Genomic DNA, 25,549 nt, shown 5'->3' on the forward strand with positions numbered 1-25,549 from the left:
GTTTTATTAGGAAAGGAGAGCTGGCTAATCTAGGCATGCCAGACAAACTCTATTAAGATATGTTTTTTTACTGTTTCAGTTTTCGTACTCATGCTGCCTTGCATCTATGGGTTCATCTGTCTGGGATAGTGTATAGTCTATGTGGAAGTGTAGCACAGCTTAGCATTTCTTTGTTTACATGAGTGTCTGTTGGAGTGGGAGAATCCACTGGGGCTCTTATGCACTGGCCCACTGGTAAATTGAGTTTGTCGTAAAAATGTTCATAATTAATAGAGTTCATTTGAAGTTAGGGTGACGCTTATAAGTTCCTATTTAAGAGTGGCAGTGAAGAGATAAAATAAACTCATTCATTAAAACATATCAGGTAGTCAGGTAGTTTAGATAACATACAGTGGACTATGAAATGCACAACCAAAGCCAGAGTTGCTCCTGTAGGCCGTGGTACACAAAGTTAAGAAGAGAAGACAGTACTATTCATGTTCAAGGATAAATTTGTATCTGCTAAACCACTTGCTGTTAGAAGTTGAAATCTGCGGACCTAACAAAGTTAAACAATTAATTCATTTGTTGCCATCCAAATGAACTACAACAATCTTTATGTTTGTGACATCATCCCAATGTAAAGTCTATGGACCAAGTGCGGCAGAGCAGGTAGGAGTAACACACTAAAGCACATGTGCAGTGCACTACACAGTGGATAAGAAAACCAGAAAGGAGAGGAAGTTATAGCCAATTTAAACCACAGGGGCCAGACTGCGACCAGCTGTTCTTTTAGAGGTGTCAGTTATATTACCATGAAAACTAAGCAAGAGGTTGAGTCAGAAAGTTTATTTTATGAAATAAGGTAGGACAGTACTATGGAACAATTACAAACAAAAAAAGAAATACATTGAAATGCAATAAACATTGTTATATGTTATATTTCCTTTTTACGTATGCAGTTACTGTGTCATAATAAAATGAAAAACATATGTTAAATGACAATTATTTAGCTTTTTGTCTCAAATTGTTTTTCATCATGACGTGAATTTTCCATGTGATATTAAAATCAAATCACAACACAGAAAACAACATGAAGAGGTTATTTGTATGTCAGTGTTGTCCAGCATGTATAAAACACATTACTGTACTTACACAGTCATAGCTATAAGCTTGAGCATACAAAAATAGCCTACAAGTCTTATAGTATTCATTCAATTTTCTCATCCAATCTGGAAAATGAAAAAACTGATCAAAATGTATTTTTTCAGTTTTTTGAGGGCATCAAACTGGAAAATGTCTGTGTGTCTTAAGTCTGTTTTTTCGCTCTGCAGGCTCCAGTGAAAACTATCAGTGTTGCGTATTGTCAAGCAGGGAACGCGCGTGTGTGCCTGCTAACCCTCCTCCTCCTGTCACTCCTCTGAGAGGAAAGACAAGTAGACAGACAAAAGACATTCCGGAGATATAACTTGTGTGATTTTATTTTAAATATTTTTAATGGATAAGATTAATGAGGATGACATAAATTAAACAAGTTTGTCTGTTTGTCTGTGTGTGTGTGTGTGGGTCTGGGCGTGGCGCTCCGGTTTCCCTCCTGCTGCTGAGATCGCCGGCACACCTGCTGCTTATCACCAATCAAGACCACGAAGTATACTGTGTTTCTACCGTTCAAATCCTACTCCGTGTCCTGCATTTGGGTCTCTAGACCATGAACTCTAACAGTTTCCACTATTTACACCCTTCATTTATTATGATTGCAGTTAGATCACTAGTGTTAATGTTGTGTGAATGGATGAGAAAACAGTGAGTGTGCTACTTGTACTACTGTCACTTGATTGCTGAAGGAGCTTGTGGGTGCTTGGACAAGATTAGTGACTGCACTGCTCTCTATATGGCAGGGGAGAGAGTGCACTTACATTACCTTTGAAGAAATGGTCCAGAAGTATTAAATCATTTTTTGCAAAAGGACTATTCTATTAAACACAAAGGGCTCTATTTTAGTCACCCCACTATGCCAGAAGTTGGTTTACCTTTCTTTTTATTTGGAAAGTAAGTCTTAAAAGTTGTGCTGATAATAGATATATCAAAACCAGGTCGGTTTCTGGTTTAACATCACTTAGCTGGCAATTCTCTGTAAAAATGATTAGGAAAAAAATAGGTATGTGATACAGCAGAATTATAACTTATCAATGCATTCATAAAAAAACTTTACATAAGTATTATTGTTTTCTGCTTACACTTTATTTACACTTGCTCACTTCCCCTATACATTCAAATTATTACTTGCATGTAAAGTGGCACAGTCTACCTAGGCAAAACTTATGGGAGAAAAAATAGAGACCCAAAGTGTTCAATATTAAATATGTAAATATACCTTACATATAATGAATATATATATAATTGTAATATGTATATGTAACCATTTACTTACTTAATTATAATTATAATTTTATTTCATCATGTTTATTGTCACAATAACAGGGTATTTCAGGTCATTTTTATTTAATTACAGCAGCTTTTATTTCAAAATGTCCATTATCCCAAGTTCCCAATGCCATTTTTTCTCAGTGACTCTTTTATGTCATACAATAACACCACTTTTCATCACAAACTCTATATCCTTCAATCAGGAGTGCCTGAAAAATATTCAACTGCCTTGGAGTTTTTAGTTTTCTTTGGTTACAACATTGAATACAGTGAAAGTGATTAAAATTGATAAACAGAAAAAAAATACTTTAATATCAATGTTAAAATAAATCTCTACAAATTGATTTAAATTACAGATTAAATAATTGTTTGCACAAGTATTCACCCCCTTTGCTATGACACACAGCATTGCTGGAGCCAGATGTGTAAATAAAAGGTTTTAAAGTAATGATGAAAGAACTCTAGATCTAGATCAGAGCATTTACTTATAGAAACAGCACAGGTTAATTACGTTACTCTTATTTCTAAGGTTTAGTTAGTCAGGTTTTGAGCATGAAAACATTATTAATATATGTGTTCAAATTTCTGGTAACTTCAGGCCATACACAAGAGGATTCACAATTAGAGCAATCACCACAAACTCAAGTGATATAATTACAGCTAGAAATGGATTCAGGTCTTTGAGATCTGCTGAGAGCAACATCACAAAACACAGTAATGAAATAATCAAAAGCCAGGGGCAGAAAGACTGTGCTTTTGGACACAAACATGCCAACAAGGTTATTAATCACAGTAGTGACACATGACAATTTTACAGCAGGCCAGTTGGAACAGAATACCTTTGGTATCTTATTGCCACACAATGGTAGTCTGGAGGCCAAATAGACACAGGCTGCAACAGAAAAGGCTGGATAGATCAATGCTAAGGCGACCAACTTAGAGACCACCTTGGATGTTATTTTGCTGTGGTAATGTAAAGGTTGACATACAGCAACATACCGATCATATGCCATAATGCCTAAAAGGGTGAGCTCATAGGATGCATATGTATAAATGACATAGATCTGAGTGAAACAAGCTGATCGTGAGATCAAATGAGTATCAGACAGAAGGTCTCTCAGAAATCTGAAGAAGAAGCCAGCAGAGCCATACAGAGTTAATAGAGAGACACATAATAAAAATATACATGGGCTCATGTAAAGTTTTCTCTCTTGATATTACCACTATTATGACGAGATTAGCTGAGATAATAAAAGCATACAACAGCAAACACAAAACAAATGATGGGTAGCGGTACTTGCCTACGTTCACAAACATGGTGAGGTTGAAATAGGGGGGATAAGTACTGTTTTCCATTCTCCCCATAGATAGTACCAGATTGTTTGATGAATAAAGAAAATTCTACAGCTGGATCCTGTCAGCAGTTACCTACAGTATGCAGCTGCAACTCCTTGTTACCTGTTGGGTTAGTTTTGACTTGGAGAGCACTGAACCAAATGAGAGAACCAAAGTTTGAATGATGCAAAATGATTACAAGAAAGAAACATGTATTCGTAATAAGTCCTAACATCAACAATAAGTATGTTGAATCAAAATGGCCAGAGTCTCAGTTATTATATCTGTATAAATCAGTGGTTTTCACCACTTATAAATATTCCTCATGTTATCTGTCGTTTCACAGGAGCAGCTGAGAGCCTCTTTAACTGGTCACACATAATCAGGTCACCCCATGAGGAGTTTAATGTGTGCAAAACACATCAACACAAATTTGGCATGCACATAGCCTTTATGGCGAAGATGTAAACACTTTTGCTGATCATAATAAAAATTGCTCAGAAGATAAATAAGTCTTGAGCGTAAATACATTTCAAACAAACTGTCTAATGGCAATACCAGGCCAAAGTTTATGTCACATATTGACAACACGTGTTACCACTGAATTCTGTAGGTTAAGATTAGAATGTAGTCTGGTCAATGGCATCAACTACAATTTTGAGTTTTGTCAAAAACATATTGACAGCACAAGCTACTTCAAAATGCCCAAATCCTGGATTAAAACTGTTAAGCATTATTCTAGGGTTTTAATCATCATCTGTCTTTAAATTCTGATATGGTACACTTCAAAAGCTGATGTTTCAATTCCAACTACTACTAACTGGTGTCTTATGGTTGTTGAATTTATACGAGTTTACACTAATGATGATGAAAGGGTAATTGCATTTAATTAGTCAATTTAGTTTCTAAAATCTTGGATTTATTCAAAACATTTAATATTTAAACATTAATTTAACCATGCTAGCAGCATGGCTATTGGGATGGCAGTGTCGGTCGGTCGGTCCACCACTTTGGTCCTGACGATTTAGCTTTTTATCAGTCTCACAACCCTAGAGATGAACTTTTCATTAGCTTTTTAAAAAATGTCAGATGATAACGAATGGGTTCCAAGATTGCTAATCGGATTGTAAACAATGACTGGTGCAAGGAAGAAGAAGTCTTGGCGCAGATATCCGTTATCCGGATATCCACTGGCTACACTAGAAGCCCAGAAACACTGGCCGTTGTCCCCAGAGTCTAAATCGTCATCAGACGATAGCTTTTTCCAATACTTGATTTATGACCAAATACCTGCAAAACTAATGACATTCCAGTCTCAGCTGTACTTTGTGTTTAGTGCTAATTAATGTTTGCATGCTAACACGCTAACCTGTGCTAACCTGGCTGCAGACTCTCATTTTTCATGACTACATGCACTTCTTGATGCCATTAAGCTATATCCTGACTTACATGCCGTTGTGAAAGGAGTTTGGATTGCTGTTTACTTGACGTCACAACACCTATTTAATTAGGTATTGAAAGTCACACGGATCTCTTTAATACATCAGTTCAACTAGAGGAGGCTTGAATATGAACTTTACATGATTTACAGGGAAAGTTATGGCACAGAATCAGAGGACCTTAATCCATGCAGTGACTACATGAAGTGGGAAGTAAGAGGAGATGGGAGAGGCTAGACCAGAGTGAACTGCACAAATGAACCTGGCTCAGTCTCAGTTTCAGTAAACTTACAACTAGCTCTTCGTTGCAGTCTTACAGTTCTACTAACACTGACTTTAACCTGAAATTCTTTAATGTGAGGGGTGGCCAAGCACGCGGCCTCCTCCCTACTACCTTACTTGCTCCTTTGTTCCCATCATAATTCCTAGGGCCACTAGAGGGCTTTGTCATTTGAGCATAAACATATGTTGTTTCGGCATACTTGCTAAAATGACTGATGCTGTCGTTTTTCTTGGAGTGCTTGAGAGAGAACATTCAACCCTGTATATTTCTCACAACTCAGATTTCAGGTTTCATGATATGACAATCACTTCATTAAAATAAAAAAAAGAACATAAAAAACTCTTTATCTGTCTCTTATTGTTTCTAAATGTAGCACTTGAAGCAGTTCAGCATATTTGATGAAGTTGATGTATTTGCATGATTCTTGTAAATTTTGGTTGAATGCACTTATTGTCAGTTGCTTTGGATAAAAGTGTCCGCTAATAAACGTAGCCTTATGTGATGTCATTTTAAGCTTAACATTTAGCCAATCAGCATCCTCAAATCTAATCCGAAAAGGGCGATTATTGTATCGCCCCCAAGCGAGCCACTGCTAGTAGATCAGTAGATCTTTTATACAGTCTATGGTCAGGACCTCGACAGGTGCCATTTTAACTAACTAGTAAGACCCAACCCTTACTCGGGAAAATCTCCCCTCCAAGATCTGTTTGAGAGGAGAACTTTGACGAAGAAACTACAGGTGAAAGAGCTGGGACCAGATCAACCGGACAATCAGACGGCAGGTTAGCGAAAAATGGAAGCGGCGTATGCGAGTCTTCTCTCGTAGCTGGTCCACCAGACAGGCAGTAAGGACACACAGGCACACCCCGGCACACACGGATAATTCTGTCAAGCTAACGTTAGCCACATTAGTCAGAGTAAACATCGCTACGCAGCTGGACGACGGCCGCAGGACCACCGTGATCACAATTTTCCACCAGCCGCCACTGTGCAGGGGTCACTTTTCAGCGCATGCGTAGAGCAGTAGCAGACGTCAAAAACCCACAACACAAACGTGAATGATACACGGACCCGGCTTCAATAACTTCATGAGTCACGAACATAGACTGTATAAAACCGTGTTCAGCACTTTTTAGCGTCCTCTAGAAACACTTCCGTTGTCGTGTGTATTTGCCGTGCATTTCTGTATTTGGTTGTATCGTGTGTATTTGCAGCGCATGTGTTGTCCCACGGAATTACCTATTAACCTGGTCATCAGTCACAGCTGTCGCCCGCTTCCAGGCGCTGTCTCTCCCTCTCCTTGCAGTTCTCATGCATTAGTTGTTGCCTGTGTAGTTGCTGTGACACACAGTATATTGGTGTTCAGGTCTGCTCGAGCGTAAAACACTCTAAAACTGTTGTCAATTGCTGTTAATATCTATTAGATATAAATGATCCTGGCCATTCAAACTAAAGCAAAAACCATCGTTCATTATGTAGCCTGAGCTTCTCTCAGCATCCCCCAACTCTGACTGACATCCAACATCCCTGGGCTGGTGTATGTATGACTCAAGATAAACTACAGTTCATCAAGATGAAGGAACATGTCACCCAATACAACAGTGTGTTGTGTTTTTGATAGCCTTGGACAACAATAGAGTTCTGTGGCACAGAGGAATACTTTATATCAGATCTTGGTAGCACATATAATACTTGCATGCAGCATCAATTCATCCATTTTCATGGGATTTGTTGACAGTAAGAAAAGTATAGAATATCCTGCCTTATCCTTCAATAGATTATAATCAGACTCATAGACGGATTGTTCTTTATTAAGTCCAGTAGGTTCTGACATGATCTTTGATACTGACAGGCTTCAAATACTGATAAACAAATACTAATACAATTTCTCATCGAGGCAAACCAGCTCTGATGATTCAGCATAATGTTGACACAAGTCAGTACTTTGAACTCCATGAGTGTGTGTTTTTGTATATGCACCTACAGTGGTGTGGAAGGATTGTTCATCTAATAACACAAACTGGCTCGCTGCCGTAAAGAATGTTTGAGTAAAACAAACAAAATCTGACCGATTTAGGCTCAAGTTTAAAAAAGAAATCATGTTTATCAAATAATTGCTTAGACCTTTAGACCTCATAATCGGGCATTGGTGCAACCTCATGCAAGTGTACAACAATAATTTCTGTACACCCTTGTGAGTCTATTATGAAACGTGATGTAATCTTTTGCTTTTCTTTGAGACCCTGATATAGTTACATACAAAACAACTGGTCATACACACACACAGGTCATGAGTGATGTAAGGTTACTGTAATGACTTTTATTAGTCCCTCAGCCCTCCTTAATGCCCACCACTGCCATGCCTGACATCCCTAATGTATCTTCACCAGGTGTTGGAACACAGAGCTTTTGTGGAATAGTGTCACTGTGTACTGGCTTGAGATAAGTTTTAGCGATAGAAAAAAAGAAAAGAAAAGTCATTAGACATTGTGATAAATATGGGTTTAGCTCAAGACCTCTGATGCAATGTTTGATGTCAAGACTAATCAGAACCCATGGGAAGGGTCACTGTATGCTTTATTTTTCAAAGGTTACTAATGTAGAATAATTAAGTTGGAAATGGTCAACAGGTCATTATCTCCACCATCCCTCGAGAGCAATTAAAATACTTTTATACTTATACCCATTTGGTACTTAATTTATCCAACCTGTAGCATACTGTATTATGACAGTAGTAGTCGCTAAACTTTTTCTTGCACTTTTATGCACTAAAAGTGACCTGTGTTTATAGAGGCACTGGACTCATGCCAGAATTGTGATGGATGATATACCAGATTTAAAACCTAGTAAAACATGGCACCATATATGGGCGGGAAGTGGCTCACATTTGGTCACCTGAATGTAAGAACATAGCCAAATGCACTGACACTCAAGAATCAGACCCGCTTGGCTGGTTACATGGTATTAGGTGTTCTTAAATAAATGGGAGCCCCGCAGAAGGAATGAACTCTGTTCTCAGACAAAAGGATCACTGTCACACTATTGTGTAGTTGTAATTTAAGGCTTGGTTCAGAATGCTAACTTGACATTAGCACACTGAGGGAAGGATAATATTCTAAAAACTAAACCCAGAGTTAAAATCAAGATGAATTTAACAATATCCTCTCTAACTAAAACTAAATAAGAAACCAAGCTGTGTAATAAATTGCAATGAAAGTGTGTTGTATGAAAGCAAAAGACTGTTTTGTCATGACTTGAAATGTGTGTTACTTGTGACTGTGCTAAAAAGAAAAGAAACACTATTTTGTATTTGCCAGTGGTGCACACTTGTCAAACAAATCAAGTGACTTGTCACTTGAAAAATGTTTCTGAGCACATGCAGATATATTGGTGCACCAGCAGAAGTGTAGTAACTCAGATCCAATGTGTTTTCCACAATTTTACATTATGATTTCACAATATAATTATTATGTCAATATGCAGCTGTTAAAATACAATGTGCAGAAATGCTCTGGCCATGAAAGAGTTAAGCAAAAGGCCCTGCCTCTGTTAAACATGAACTAGTCTGCAGCTGAGTTGCAGACTCCTAGAATCAGTTGTAAATGTATTTGTACTCCCGTGTTTGAGACTGCTGCTTGATTTAATCTGTAACTGACTGTTTAACTGAGTGATTATTTTCCTGTGTGTCTGTTAGATATCAAAAAGATGCAGAAAAACTACACTTCAAGAAGTGGGTGAAGAGTTAAATGCCAGCAAGAGTGCAGAGCGTGAGACTGTCCGGCAGGAAGCTGCTTTAACAAAGGACGCAGCAGGAATATAAGAAGATAAGAGAGAAGATATATAGAAGGTAAAAGAGGCTAAAAGCAAGGAAACAAACCAAAGGCAAACAAAACTGGAGACTGAAGGAGAATAAAGACGAACAAAGGGAAAACATTGGCAGCAGAACACAGAGAGAGAGAAGAGTAAAAAAAAAAAAAAAACCCACCATGACACACCGGCTGTTTGAGGGGAAGGATCATGCCGCCATCTACCAAAAGTATCGCTTCCCGCCTCCAGATGAGGTCAAGAACATTATTCTTCAATACCTAGATAAAAAGGTATGTCATGGCCAAATAGCCTGTGAATATACAGTACATTCTGTTATCATAGTGCATATAGGGCCCTTTAATAGGGCATTCTGCCTATTTGGTGAACAAAACAAGAGTTTATGAAGCACACATTTGCAACATTCAACATATTGACAACAAGTTCTGCATATCTGCTAACATCCTCAGAAGGGACAGCCACATGTGCTGGCAGTGGATGTGGGATGCGGGACAGGTCAGAATTCCCGGCTGCTGGCACCACACTTCCAGGAAGTGGTGGGCATTGACATCAGTGAGTGTCAACTGGAGGAGGCCAGAGCTGTGCCAGGGTACCCTAACGTCACATACAGGTAGGAGTGTGGGAGTTACTCTGTATGCGTGGACGCAATTACTCTTTGGAAATATAGCGTGACTTTGAAATGATAATGTTCCAGAAGTATTTGGAGTGTGTGACCTGTTTGTTGCCCCTGCAGGAAGGGGACAGCAGAGGCGCTTCCTTTTCCAGACAGCTCTGTGGACTTGCTGACAGCAGTGTCAGCAGCCCACTGGTTTGATCAGTCGAGGTTCCTGGTTGAGGCAAGTCGGGTTTTAAAACCCCGGGGTTGCATGGCTCTGCTGGGCTTCAGTAACTCTATCACCAGACTTCACTACCAGGACTGTGGAGAAAGACTCAAGCACATCTATGAAGAGGTGGGTGGAGATTTAGACCCCTAGTTTAGTTGTGAGCCGGGTTAATCCTTATCAACAGTGCAAAGCTTTGTTGACACAGAGTGGCAGTATCACCAATGCCTAAACATAACACTAAGTTAATAACACACTGAAAAGGTGGGGCCACATAAATAAAATAACCTTCATCAGGGTTTAAAGGAATAGTTCAGCTATCTTTCTGAGTGTCGACTACACAGCTGGAGACAGGATGTAGTCAGCTTAGCTGAGCATAAAGACTGGCAGCAGGGGGAAACATAAACAGAAATGTTAAAACTACAATTTGTGTTTTTTTTAAAAACTATTTATTGGCGAATAACAGCCGGTCGCAGTACTGTGCATAGTCTCCCAAAGTCTAGTCATCATAGAGAGGTTGTCAGGTTTAGTACCATCATGCCTTCACTGAGACCTATATACTAAAACATGTGATCACTCACCAGATCTGGCAACTTGCACTATAGCTGAAGATGCTGCACAGATGTATTCGGCGGCTGGATACACTGTTGTTCATCGGGACATGGTTACAGCACGAAACTCCTAAATTCACAAATTGTCGTTATTAACACTCCTGTTTGTGTATGGACTAAACAAACAAGTGTGCTTTACAGTAGTTGATAGGCAGATTTTAAAACTTTGGACAAACCCAGGCTAGCTGTTTCCCCCTGCTTCCAGTCTTTATGCTAAGCTAAGCGAACCACCTCCTATCTCCAGCTCTGCACTTAACGCACAGGCATATGACATCAATCCTCTTATGTTATTCTTGGAAAGAAAGCAAATAAGTGTATTTCCCAAAATGCTGAAATATTCCTTCAAGATAACATTTCAGATCGATGTAGTTGCAATTCCCCATTGATATCTATCAGCATAGGTGGACTTCCCATTGTAGGCAATTGCCTATATTCTACAATACTGTAGGTAATATATGGGACTAATAGTACTGTGTACTATCACACTTTCAATATACTTTCAAAAGTACATTCTAGTCTATTGTGAGGCAATGAATGAATAAATGATACAGTAGCACAACTGCAAAAATAGAGAAATGATTCCTGACAATAACAATAATAACACCATTTAGACTGCAATTACTGCTACTGTTACTACTACTATTACCTAACTCACATACACATGAATATATCAACATCCCTCTGCTTCACCTGTTTGACTTTTATTCGGCATCTAAAATGATGGAGCAAATTAAATGTCAACTGTGCTCCACCGTTGCCTGTCCTGATCACAGTCTAGCCTGGTGGTCTGAATCTGTCCAGTTTTCTTCTGTCAACAGTGCATTGGTCAGTGTACAGACTCATTTTCCATCACCTACTTAATCCATCATCCACTCATGCCACAATTGCCTTTATTTGTTGGTTTGTTTCTTTCTTTGGTTATGCATATGTATATTATTGTATCGTTCATACAGGCAGACAGACAGACACAAAATACATGCAATACAAACTCAATGCATCATTTATATACATTCACTTCCAGGTGAAGCATGTGCTGTTGCCACACACTAGCAACCAAGTAGCTGTATCTGAGAGTAAGCTGGCAGAGCTCTACTCAGCCATCCCTTTTCCAGACAAAGAGAGGTAATTATCACACAAACACTTACTGTGAAACCTAAACACACCTCTGTGATAGCTAACTACAATACCGTTGTCTGCTGGCCCTTCAAAGACAGATGCAGTATTAAGTTGTACATCAGTAACGCAGGGCAAGGAGAAGTAACTGACAATTCAAAACCCCAAACCAGTCATTTTGCGCCCTGTTATCCCCTTATTTGTCAAAGACAGGCAATAACAAACTAGTGCAGAGCTGAAATCACAATCTAACCTTGTTCCTTTAAAACAAAAATGCAGCTATTATTGCTAACTTGAATTAATGCTAAATGTAAAGATTGTTTTATTGTCACAGTATTCTTGAATTATCTTTATATGTAATAACACATCAATATAATGATACAACAGGATCGAGTGTATTCAGGTGAACTTGTCAATCTCAGTGAGGAACCTGGTGGGTTTCATTGAGTCCTGGTCCATGTTCCAAGCTTACAAGAAGATCGATCCCCAGGCTGCTAAAGACCTGCTGCTCAACACTCAGAAGAGGTCACCTATCCACACACACACACACACACATTTTGTAAAATATTCACTGTCTGAATGTTTTTCTGTGGTGCTCTACTGAATACTAGGCTGAATAATCAATCATTGCACTGCTTCACAGGTTTCTGGAGGAGATGGGAGTCACGTCTCCTGACACTGAAATAGAGAAGGAACTGGAATATTTTTGTGTCCTGGCATCAAAACCACATTAATCAACAATGTGGCACTGAGAGAGAGAGAGAGATGTTTGTGAGTCTCAGAGATGTTGCAATTTACTTGAACTTCAAAACGTTTAATTCTTGGTGCATGAAGGAGTTTTCTAAAGGAGGACATTTCTAAATACACCTAATTTTGTCTCAGTAGAACTCTTGTTTTCCCTGTGATTGTGTATTGCAAGTGGATAAGTCAGCTGACCAGACTTACAATATAATCCTTAACACTGCTTTTTGTCATAGTGAAGGATGTTTGGACCAGTTTACTGGTATGTTGACATATCTGTCAATAGAGCATATACTAATGACTTCATATGTAACCTCTACTGTATTTTGCTTGTCTTAAAGTATGCTTAATTTTACAGTGAAACGTCAACCTCTCAAATCGTTTCCCAACAGAACAGTTGATCCCTTGCAGCCCTAAATGCACACTGAGAGGTTACATAACTTGAAAAAATAAATTATTTTGAAATATAACATGCCTGCCACTGTTATTTCACAGAAGGGGTGCTTAGATGCTTTGGTTTAAATGAGAAGTCAAGTTTTTTTAGCCAAGCCCATTTACTTGTTATAACTGCTTCAGTGCCCTTTCTTTATTCACTGCTCTTTCTCAGTAATTAGAAGGCAGCTTGGCGCTGCTGACAGTATTGAACCTGCTTTGTGGAATGTAAATGAAACTAAAGTAACTCATGTTCAAGGTACAGCTTTTTATAAAGAAATTGAAGGCAAACAAATCTGTACTGTAAAAAAAAAACAATACTATAGTTAACTTTAAATAACAAATAATAAGACATAGAATGTGCACGTGAATGGACACACAGTACATAGCAATATTTTTCTTTGGGAAACCAATGTGTAATGTTGAAAATTCAACTCCAAGTAGCAATTAATGAGGAATTTTCTGGCACTCACATAATCCATTTTGCCCAATTTGGAAAAACTTCACACTCAATTGATATGGGTTTTGCATTAAAATGAAAAGTTGTAGTGTTAAGGTAAAACAGCAAGACTTTAATTGATTATCAGCATTATCAGTTTGTACTGGTGTAATATCAGGTTTAAAATCACCATAAAATGTGTAGAAGATTCATTATCAACAAATGTCCTCTAAAAAGGGTCACTGCCACTTACTTAACTAGTACCTCATGGTGGCTAATGTTAGCAAACTTTAGATAGGTATTGCTGTGTAAGTGACATTGAATCATTTTGCTGACTTTAAGACTCTTCTGTCCTTATGCTACTGTTAAACTACTAAGCATGTCATGGGAAAACATTTCAATGGCTTTATCATAAAAGTAAAACAAGAATCTAACACAGCGAAACTCAGGAGAGTATTGTTTCCTATTTGTGGCCACAGCACTCGCTTTCAGACAGATTGGATAATGTTGATGTCTTTAAAGTAACTGACAGAAAAGAATGATGGAAAATGAAGGGAAATTTAACATGCCTTTATGCTGCAGTTGCCACTTGTTGCTGCTGTTCAGAAAAAGTTGCAGTCTCGCTTTAAGTAGGTTAACTAGATGTGAAAATAAAATTTTTAAATATGTGATGTATTAATAGTTAATAATTAAAAGTGCTTTGTGCTTGATTTGATTTGACCAGAGTGAGTTTTGGAGACTAACTGAAACTAATGGGAACTTAACTAAAACTAACTAACCCTGAAGTATGGTGATTTGGGATCACAATTGTATGGCGACAGTACACCAGGAAATAGACTGAATTCAATTCTGCTGTCTACCACATCAGGGCGTCACCTTTATACACTGACAATTAATAACGAACAGTCCTTAAAGAGTACCATGAGATTATAAAACACAAGAAATCAGCCAATACATTCAGACGGAGTGTTGCACACATGATGGCAATACCACACTTGTTCACATACCATTCGTACCTCACCCACATCATCTCCAGGGGTTTCAATTGGTTCTGACAGAAACACATACCATCAAATGACCCGTACGCTGACCCTTACTCACGCAGACCTTTGAGCTGGATCTTGATTTCCATTGAACCTAATTATCATGGATTGCATTCAAAACATAGCACCAATTATGCACAAAAAAAAAGTTAAAAACAGATGCCACATCATATAAAGAAAAATTGTTTTTGGAGCTGTCCCTTTAAAGGCCCTCATTGTCAAACATACCACATATCAGTGCAAGTAGTGGGACCTCCCAGTCCTCAGGCACTGTTTCCATGTTTTGTGTGTGTGGGTGTGTATCTGACTGCCTACAGAAAGGAATACGGTCTTTTCAGTGTGGAAGTTAGCTTCTCTTGTCTAGTAAAAAACACAAGATAAGATTGCTTTTATTTCTTTTTTGAATTTATGCTAGATCAGCTGTTCAGAGAGGCATCAACTAGTTATGGCTTACCGTCTGTTTGAAGGCAAGAAGCACGCTTCTTCCTACTGGAAGTATAGGATCTCTCCATCAGATCATCTAATACAACAGGTTCTCGACTTCCTGGAAAAACAGGTATGTACAGGTGGATAAATAGTGGGGGCCTCTGTGTAACTGATTAAAAAAGGAACTATTACAGGGTCTCATTTTCATTGGGTAATGGAAAAACTAACCTTACAGCAATGTCATATAACATGTTAAATATTTTGTCAGAAAGGTCGTCCCTTTGAGCTTGCAGTGGATGTGGGTTGCGGCTCAGGACAGGGCACAGTGCTGCTTGCCAAACACTTTGCTTCTGTGGTGGGGACAGACGTTAGTCCTGCCCAACTGGAAGTGGCTTTGCAGCATGCTAAAGAGCCAAACATTACATATAGGTAAGCATGGACCAACCACGAGTCACAATTAATCTTTGTTTTAAACAAAGATTTTAGATAAGATACACTAAGTAAAATACACAAATGCTTTCTGAAAGCACCTTGTGTCTCTTATTAGATTATTTTTCTTGTGTCTTAGTTGAAAGTCTGTGTGTTTCTTTGGGAGATCAAGCAAGCCTAATAAATGCACGGTGAGATCTGCTCTGAAAATCTAGTAAGCTACTTTATTGAATCTTGGCCAAAGCAGGAACAATGTGACCCTTGTCTGGTAAAAGTCGGTCATGCAGTGAGCCCCATGCAAATGGAACAAATGTATTGTCAACACAGGACAGTGAAGTCCTCACAAAATGTTTGACATGTCACACAGGGTGGGTTAAAGGTACAGTACTGTATGTGAAAAAAATCTCCGAAAACCTTAAAATTGATTTTAGATTTAATGGATTCTATAAAATTATTTTACACATCATATTTTTTAACTTAACACCAGATTTAAATTAATCTGTAATTCCCATTGCAGTTTAGCATGTCATGTGTCATTTTACTATTAATTCTTTACATTTTGTTTTTGGACAAATGTGCTGTCCCACATTATTTTTTATGAGGATGAGTGAATCATTTGTGTAGAGCATATAATATAATAATGAATGAATACTAATATAATATGAATAGAAGCAGCAAGTGACATTTCCAATAACTGAACCTAGAAGATATGAAAAAGAAAATCACAGTGCAGTTAACAATCACACCTGACATTCATTGTGCACTTCTAAATTTATTGTATATTGGAGCCAGTCTTTTGAAATTAAAAATTGCAGTCAGGTGCAGCAAATCACTGATTTGTGAACTAATTTGAGAAATTATTTAAACTCAGCTCATTATTATACAATGTTATTTCATCATTCTAATTTTAAAATAACAGTTTTATAGTTTTACTTTTTAAAAATAAAAAGTTTATATTTCATTATTCCCCAGTGACACTTTTCTTTCATGCCACTTTTAATTTCATAATGTTGTTACTGCCTTCTCACCATTCATCCTCATTCAACCACTTGCCCCCCTCCCTGACTGCCTCTGAAGACTGTATAAAATAGCTCTCAAGGAAGCAAGCTCAATGGCAGCTAACAGATTTAGCCAGTTAGCTCCTGTTAGCTAGATCAACATTGTCAAAGTAATGTTGAATCAACTATCTAGCTGCTGCTGACAGTACACAGAACCTAACATCTCCTTTTATTTACTTTGCTTAACAAGGCTGCATAACCTGCCAACCTAGCTAGCTAATTTAATTCAGAGTTAACTCGGCAGCGTTTTGATATTAAAGATGTTCCTCAGAGAAAGACATAGAAGAGTAAAAAGACAGAGAGTGGTCGCTGTAGCCAACAGGAACTACACCTGTAGCTCACACTGCTAAACCTGCTGAGTAAAAATCCAAGCTCAAAAGCTGGCCGAGCCAGTTAGCCTGTCTAGTTAACTTAGGTAGCATGAGCAAACTTGTTAAAGTAAGGCTTAAAAGCGAAAGAGGTTAGGTTACTGTGCCTGTCTACTGTGTTTATTTACAGCAGCAGCCATGGTTGATTCAGAATAACTTGTCTTTGCTCTAGCTAAAATGAGCTAACTGGCTAAAATTTGGTAGCAGTTGCTGAGCTTGCTAGCTTAAGAGAGGCGGGGGGTACGTGATGACCACAGTCATGAAACTTGACATTATGAAATAAAATGTGTCATAATGAAAAGTGACATTATGAAATAAATCTTGATAAGTGGCATTATGAAATAAATCTTAAAATTAAAGGAGCTGTATGTAGGATTTAGTGGCATCTAGTGGTGAAATTGCAGATTGCAACCATCTGAATGCCACTTGCTTCACCCTCCCTTTCCAAGCGTGAAGGAGAAACTACGGTGGCTCTATCTAGAGCCAGTGTTTGGTTTGTCCGTTATGGGCTACTGTAGAAACATGGAGATGCAACATGGCGACCTCCGTGGAATAGGATCCGCTCCCTCTGTAGATAAAAACGGCTTATTCTAAGGTAATGAAAACACAATGATTGTTATTTTCATCATACACTAATTATTGAAAACTATTAAAAATAAAACTGTTATGAAAATGAAAGGTGAAATAACATTTTATGATAATGAGTTTTAATAATTTCTACAAATATTTCACAAATTATTAGTTTGTTTATATGTTTTACACAATTTATTCATATGATTATTTATTTCATATTGTCTTTTTTATTTATTTAATATCGAACACTTTGGAGTTCCATACCTGATCAGATCTATTTTACCCGTGAAACTAAAGTGCAACAACCAGTTTACAAAACAATGGATCCGCTCACAAACAGTGCATGAGGCACTGGTTGTTGGGCTGCCTCGTCAAGCTGTACTGTTACTGTACTAACACATTTTTTTTTATGCACTGAGCACTAGACTGAAATTTAATAAGTGGGTAGATGATTCAAGCTGATTCGAGCTGGTACCTGAAAACCTCCTAAACTTTATACTGTCAGCAGTTGTGTTCTGGATCAGCATCATGCACGTTGCATATTCATGTTTGACTTGAAAAAAGCTGGATTTTCCAAATTTCGGGTCCTCAGCAGTGGTCAGAAGTTTGATTTGGCTGTTGCTACTGTTCCATCTTTAGACAGTGTGTGGCCGAGGAGCTGCCTTTTGCTGACAGCTCAGTGGACTTGGTGACAGCCATGTCTGCCTTCCACTGGTTTGACCGGCCACGCTTTCTCCAGGAGGCCCACAGAGTCCTGAAACCCCATGGCTGCTTGGCTCTGCTCAACTACACCATTGACATGGAGCTCGACTACCCTGACTGCTTCTCGCATGCACTCAACCAAGTCTGCAAAGAGGTGCTTACAAGAATATTCACCGGAGAGAAGTTATTGTGAATGTGCACTGATACACCCTCAGCCACTCTGAATAACAGAGCCATTGTTAATGTTGTGACGTGTTGGGACATCAAAATGTCCTCTGTGAAAAGGGCCTACAACTGAGGTTTTTTTTTATATTATTAATTACTGAATGTTTATTAAATATATCATTATATCACAATATAGTAAATTAGGTACTAAAGAAAAGGTACTGAATATGTTTTTAGACAAATTGCAGTAACCTTGTTATAAGTTGAAAACACAAAGAAAATGCTAAAAACAAACTAACAAATGAATCACAAATAACAACAGTCCCTCTTCAACATCAGACAAGCATTTCTGAGACAAAGGCATTTTTACACACATCTATCTTTGCCTCTGCTGGGGTTTTGTACCAACATCACCACCTGCCTCATCTGCCAAAGAAATGAACAACAGCACCATCTAGTGGATGTTGTTTGGTAAAATATATCTTTGCTGAGTGGCACAGTTATCTCAATTGCACTCTTAGGTTGCATATATTTTCAGCAAAACATTGTGAAAACGTGGATTATGAGTTGATGTCAGACACCATTAAAGTGTTAAGCTGTGTGTTAACTTTAACTTCCAAAAATTGTACAAACACACAGGTATTAAAGCTTTGTTATTGTTAAATTGCTTAAGCAAACACATCAGTGAGTAAAACACATCTGGTTCATGCTATATGTCATGCCATTATTAAAGTGATGTAAATAATCTTATAACTCCCTGTGTCTTGGTTTTATCAGTTTTATGCAGCCTTGCAACCTTACCGCAGTCCCCACCTTGGTCCCAGCTCTGCTGAGTTATACTGGGAGGCCTATCAATCCATCCCTTACCCTGACAAGGAGTGGTGAGTGACAGCAATGTTTTGTTTGGTCCGTAATCGTGTTCAGATTCATAGGTCACAGATCTGAAGATTTTCATTACCCGCTGCTATCAGCCATCAGCCATTTTATAATGTGAGTCTTTTTTTTCATGTAAAAGGTTTTTTTTTTTTTATTGTTGTCAGTCACTCCAACTTTCACCATGTAAATTTCATCCTTGAAAATTGCCACACCAAAACATATTACTGGGACTAATTTAACTGCTTAACACTGTCATATCAAAGAAGTAATGCTACAGTATGATCTGCAAACTGAAATCTAAAGAAAAATGGAAAGAATGATTTGTCTCTTCTGCAAATTCCATGTTTGGTTTAGAAAAAAGAATCATCCATTAGTATGATTGATGTGTACGTACATGTACAGTATGGGTACATACTGACACTGTGTCTTTATACTACAGGCAAGACTGTGTGTGGGTGAAAAGGCCCATGCCTCTTTCCAGCTACATGGGGTTGGTAGAGTCTTTCTCGAACTATCAGACCCTGCTGAGAGATGATCCGCAGAAAGCCACCAGACTCTCCCAGGACATCTCTCACAGGTAAATGCCTAATTGTAGCATGCTACAGTACAGTATACACATATACATATCGCACACACTTGACAATACTTTATAAAAGCAGTGCAGACCTTGATGATTTGAATTTACAGTTAAATGTTTCTCTACATTCAGTGTATCAGTGTTATGGCCATTTTGCAAATTAACCTGATGATCGTATAAAGAAGTTTGTTGGTTGCTTTCGACGTGCTGGAGCGAAGCATTCTCTGTCTCCTGTGTTCCTCTGCCCAGGTTGATGTCCGTAATGAGGGTGACCTCTTTGGAGACAGAGGTGGTGGTGGCTGTGAAGTATTTCTACCTTCTGACCTGCAAACCTCAGGAAGCCTGACTCCTGCCAGCACTCACAATTTCAACAAAGTCATGAATGTAGTTACGGACACAGAAACCTGTGCAACCCTCCACTATGTGATCAACTTTTCTCTGTGAATTCAGGACAAGTTAGTGTGTTGGATGTTTGTTACTAATGTATAAGCTTGAGCTCTCTGTTTTACCTACAAATGCCACTTATTTGAAAGGAACAGTTATACATTTTGGGAAATACGCTTATTCACTTTCTTGCTGAGAGTTAGATGAGAAGATCTCTCAAGTCTATACGCTAAATATGAAGCTAGAGCCAGCAGCCAGTTAGCTTAGCACAAAGATGGGAAACAAGGAAACAGCTAGCATATAGTGGTATATATATATATATATAAAACCAGCTTCATATTTACCGTACAAACATGAGTGTGCTGTTGATCTTCTCATCTAATTCTCAGCAAGAAAGCTTTCTGAAAATACTATTGCTAAGTTACAGCAAATACGGTTAGGTGAAAAAACATGCACAAATATTTATATTTACTCTTCAATATCTGCATCTAGCATTCCTCTACCTCTCCTTTTCAGGTGCTATTACTATTTATGTTTGCATCATATTAGTGATTTGGTAAAGTACACAGAACATCTTTATGTGGAGCCTACGTGAATACAGTATGTACACTTAAATGTTGTAAATGATCTGCTATATTAGTCATTGTCAAACAAATTAAAAACGTGTAGTATGTGGAGAGGTTTGTTTTACAAAACACCACTAGAGGGAGGCATTTGATCAAAACTGAGTATTACCAAGCGATAGTACAAAATTCAAAATCGATTAAAATTATTAAAATAATTAAAAGGAAAAGCAGCGAATTCTCACATTTGTGAAGTGTGACTTGACAATTATCAAAATAGTTGCCAAATAATTTTATGTCAATCGACTAATTGATTAATCCACTAATCATTTCAGTTGTCCTGGTATAAACTGTTGGGTAGTTTCATTTATAACAAAACGTCATATTTTATAAGCTCTTCACATAGCTCTTCATCCTTTACAGCCTTGAATTTTCTTTCTTCAGGTTGTCCTTCTGATTCCTACGATTCTTGTCAGCTTCACTCACCTGACAGGCACTTTTAAGGCTACATTTACTCCTGAGGTCGGACTGTTTGCCTATATCGAAGTGTCTTAAAAGTGAACCATATTCAAATACCCCCCCGCCTTCATATCTGTGAGGAAATGCACTCAGCAACCTTTTTCCACTTTTCCTGCACTTTTGTTCTTCATTCACTTTGTCACAAACAGAAAGATGCGAGATGCCCTCACTTGTGAGGTCCGGCCTCTTTCTTGGCTTCTGAATAATCTCATTCCATGCTGGAAACATTTGTTACAAACATATTTTAGTGTTGGCAGTGCAGAAGTGTTCAGCCTTCAGTCCTTTTGTGCTGTGGGTAGCCGCTGGCATGACTTGAGGCCGTGACCCGACTCTGACTGATGCAGGTGATCTGAGTGGGCATGTTTGTATTGTCTGCACCTGGTTGCACAGCGGCAGCAAGTTGTCAGCTTTTATCTTTTGGCCTCGAGCTATTTCGGTTTCCAACTTTGACCCTCCTCTGCTGTAAAGCCAACATAGTCATACCACACAATTCCACTGTAAGTGTGTGTATGTGTGTAGTAATTTCCTTGGTGAAACAGACAATATCACTGATCAAAAAGGGTATATTTTGTGGTTATAGCTATCACAATGTTTCTTACTATCTGTTTGATTCTTCTGTTGACCTGCATGCGGTGCAGTGCACCATATATTGGTATAAAAGAGCAAAAGTTATGTCTGTCGCTGAGTACCAAGGAGCAACTTCAGCTCAAATATTTCTTTTCATGATGGGATGCTCCCTTCTGTAATACAGTGTATCAGTGTCTGTCACTTTTATTCGCTGACACACACACACACACACACACACACACACACACACACAAACATTGGTCATCATCCTTATATGTTTACATAGAGTACATTTCAGTATGTATATGCCATGTTATAAAAGAGGAGCCACACACAACCCGAAGTCCACCACAAAGGGTTATCAAACAAAACTACTTTTCAGCACTCATATTTGAATATACAAGTATGAGTTAAAAGACATTTGCATACTCATTTGTATCAGTCACAAGAAACGTCTTTCCTCCTCCTATATTCAAATCAAGGAGGATTTCACTGATCAAACAGAAGTTAATAATGCTGAAGATAATTTGTAATTGTTAAGTGTGTGTGTGTGTGTGTGTGTGTGAGAAAGAGAGAGAGAAACTTCAAACAGAAGAAAATGGACTCTACCTCTTTAGGTCAATGATGCCAGGCAGTGATAGTCACTCTCGCTTTCAGTGTACTCTTGTTGTGTTCAAATACAGCAGAGTGAGTTGGACTGACTTCAAACCAAACGAGCTGTTCTGTCAAACAGTGAGCATGTCTGGTGTGTCTGCTGTACAGATGTTTCCATCTCCTCACAGAAAGTGCTCACTGCATCTGTGCTGAAACTAAAAGCCCTATTGGACTACTGTGGACATTTTCACGTGAAAATGTTCACATTTTCATGTGAAATGTTCAAATGAAACCATATTTCAACTTAAGAATATGGCAGAAGTGAATTATACTCATGTCATAAAATGTTTGCATTAACAAAGCAAATACTATATTAATTTTCAATAAAAATGATTTGACTTACTTTTATGGAGTGTTCTTCCATAACAAGTGGTAACAAGAGGCAAAAAGGGGGACATTCCTCCCATGATTCAATACATGAATCACATGGTGATATAAGCTTTTGATAGCTATGAGCCTGTGACTCTTGGTACTTGCATGCATTGCACATTACATCGGATTTCCACACGCCTGAGGATAGTACGACAAAGTGTTGCCACCAACTTTTCTTCTGTGTCAGTGCCTATTTATTGTTAAAAGATATCCTATTGCTATCAAGTTACACACTCTCTCTACATGTATTTCTGAGTCCCAACTAGGAAATGTGCACCTATTCTCAGGGACCCTGAGTGAAAACAGATGTGAGGACCCACTCATCTAGCAGCTGTCCTGTAATGTGTTATTAGTGGCTGTATATGTCTTCTTCTGACATGACAAATGAGCGCTTGGTACATGTTGATCTGATACACTAAACTGAGAGATTTACCCCTCTGAGAACCAACTGCAGTTAATTTAACTCAAGTTTAATTTAAATTTGACTAAATAAGGTTTTAAAAAAACAGCACTATGCCAGTGTGTGTTTGGACATCATTTTGGATCATGTGTTCTGCTTGCACATAACTAGCTAATTACTTTTCTCCAACAGCTCTTCTTGATTTTCTAAACAGCCTATGGTTATAGCAACAGTGCAGCAGAAGTAAAGCAAACATGCAGTCTAAAATGGGATTTGTGTTAGTCATGTTGTTGCAGAGAAGTTTTCTCCCTTACACTGAGTAGACAATAAGCTCACATCTGGGTCATGTGGTCCGGCAGGGAGAGCAGAGCGCCTGGTGTAACATTTTGTTTTTACATGATTAAGATTACAGCCACTGGGGCTACTGTCACTGCTGCTGCAGTCAGTCTGATCTAAATTGACAGATGTCACTTTAATGTAAATACAATACAGAGTAACTGGTGGTATAACACTGATTATTTTAGAAAATACATTTGAAGAGTGTTGTAAGTGAAAGATTGGAATGACAGTCCAATTCTTTGTGAGAATTATTCAAATTAGAACAAAGAAAACCTCAGTTGAGCTAAGTTACTGAATCCTTTGATCCAGACTGAAATATCTCAACAACTATTGGATGGGTTCATGGTGCCCAGAGGATGAATCCTACTGATTTTGGTAGCCCCCTGAGTTTTAATCTAGCGCCATCATCAGGTCAAAATTAAAAAGTGTCCAGCACTTTGGTTTATGACCAAATACCAGTAAAACTAATGGCATTCCACCAGCCTCAGCCGTACTTTGTTTTTAGCACTAATTATCAAATGTGAGCATGCTGACAAGCTAATCTAAGAGAGTGAACATGGAACAACATTGTACATCAGCATGTTTGCATTGTCATTGTGAGCATGTTAGCATGCCGATGTTAGCATTGTATATCTAATTACTTTAAGATTTGCAGGAAAAAGGAAAAAAAACACATCTGCATAAAAATAACATTTTGTTATTCGTAATCTGTGGTTTTATACTTGAAAATGTTTAAATGATTAGCATTGCTATAAATTAATATTAAGGTCACTTATTTACAACAAGGCAACAATTGGACTTAAAATGGCAACATTAATATGATGTTAAATCAAGTAGCCACACAGAGTAGCGTATGCATCGTGACGAGTGTGAACAACACAAACTTAGATTTTTTAGTGTCACTGATTGGACACAAAATTTGCACGACCTGTTCCATCAGTGAAATAAGCTGAGTGACTGAATCTCTGTCATGGACGGGAGGTGAAGATGAAAGTGAGGAGACCAGTTAATTGCACAGAAGGCAATCCAAACCCTGGATTGTACACAACATAGCAGCAGGAGACAAATCCTAATATTTGTGTATCCGGCATGCAGACAGATGTTTCTTGACTTTAGGTGAACATTTTCCCTGTTGGGCTGCAGACATCAAAGTTGACATGAGCTAATTCAACATTTTATTTTTCAAGAGCTGTTTGAGAAGATAAACAGAAGTCTGAAAATCCTTAAGGTGCATCCTTCGTTGGTTAATTGCTCCCTTTGGGTAGAAAAGCACGACAAACTTTTTTTATCCCCCTCTTTACGCTGCTGTTGAGCTTAAAGACCCAGAAGTGACAGAAATATTTCATTTTAAAGTGAATGCCTTCATCTTCAGTTCTGTATTTTCTCTTTTATGGGTCATTTGAGGAGAGGGTGGAAAGTTTGATTTTTCTTGATCCCATCTGGATTTCTGACCTTCTGTTCTTTATCTCTTCCTCCTGACAAGGCTTCACCTCTGATGCTGATTTTCATTCTTTCATTGTTCGGATGTTAATCTGCATAACGATTTTCACTTTTCAGCTGATCAAAATTTTTGTTAAAGAAATTATTTATCTGTTCTCTTCCATTTTGCTACTACTCCTCAACATAGTAATACCACTCCCGTAAATAAATACAGATGTACATGAATGCTTTGTCCTCAGTCGGCATCCATTGAATAACAAAAGCAATGTGTTAAGCACACCATGTGAAGAGGAGTGAGTGAACATAACATTGTCACGGGGGCAAATCCTTTGGTGTATGAGCATTACAGAAAGCCTGATGGCCAACACCTGTCTAAACAGATGTAGATGAAATACAATATAATCACCCGCTCCAAGATTAATAGACTCCTCTTTTTTAAAACCTTTATCTAACCAGGCAGGTCAGTCAAGAACATGTTCATGTTTACAGTGACAGCCCCCATGCTCCTGGGTCCATAACAACTGGCTGAGTGATTCACAGTTTTGTCGAAATACTTTAGGGGGAATTGGGTTTGCTCCAAGAAGTGAATGAGCTGTTCTGTCAAACAGCGAGTCTCAGTTTTCCATTTTGCAAATGGTGCTCTTTTCAA

The 25,549-nt window shown here is 38.2% G+C and overlaps 2 protein-coding genes and 1 pseudogene across 4 annotated transcripts; 2 read left to right on the forward strand and 1 right to left on the reverse strand.

Moving 5' to 3' along the window:
* Positions 1-2,467: 2,467 nt before the first annotated feature.
* Positions 2,468-5,930, reverse strand: LOC122885254 (annotated as a pseudogene).
* Positions 5,931-6,065: 135 nt separating this feature from the next.
* zgc:162396 (uncharacterized protein LOC555292 homolog) lies at positions 6,066-13,044 on the forward strand. Of its 3 annotated transcripts, none has more exons than XM_044216090.1 (7): positions 6,066-6,202; positions 9,158-9,560; positions 9,738-9,898; positions 10,022-10,238; positions 11,742-11,842; positions 12,221-12,358; positions 12,477-13,044. In XM_044216090.1, exons 2-7 carry the CDS (start codon positions 9,450-9,452, stop codon positions 12,565-12,567), a joined length of 819 nt encoding a protein of 272 aa, XP_044072025.1. In that variant the 5' UTR covers positions 6,066-6,202; positions 9,158-9,449; the 3' UTR covers positions 12,568-13,044. The 3 variants fall into 3 exon arrangements, with proteins under 3 accessions (XP_044072025.1, XP_044072023.1, XP_044072024.1); XM_044216088.1 differs by having other exon boundaries at positions 6,074-6,245; XM_044216089.1 differs by having other exon boundaries at positions 6,080-6,308.
* A 1,705-nt stretch (positions 13,045-14,749) lies between these two features.
* Positions 14,750-22,692, forward strand: zgc:162780 (uncharacterized protein LOC555377 homolog). Its single transcript, XM_044216087.1, has 6 exons — positions 14,750-15,044; positions 15,183-15,343; positions 17,982-18,198; positions 18,987-19,090; positions 19,525-19,662; positions 19,912-22,692. The coding sequence occupies exons 1-6, from the start codon at positions 14,934-14,936 to the stop codon at positions 20,006-20,008; spliced, it is 828 nt and encodes a 275-aa protein (XP_044072022.1). The 5' UTR covers positions 14,750-14,933; the 3' UTR covers positions 20,009-22,692.
* Positions 22,693-25,549: the final 2,857 nt, after the last annotated feature.

This window comes from Siniperca chuatsi, linkage group LG12 (genome assembly GCF_020085105.1).
Source record: "Siniperca chuatsi isolate FFG_IHB_CAS linkage group LG12, ASM2008510v1, whole genome shotgun sequence".
Taxonomy (NCBI): Eukaryota; Metazoa; Chordata; class Actinopteri; order Centrarchiformes; family Sinipercidae; genus Siniperca; species Siniperca chuatsi.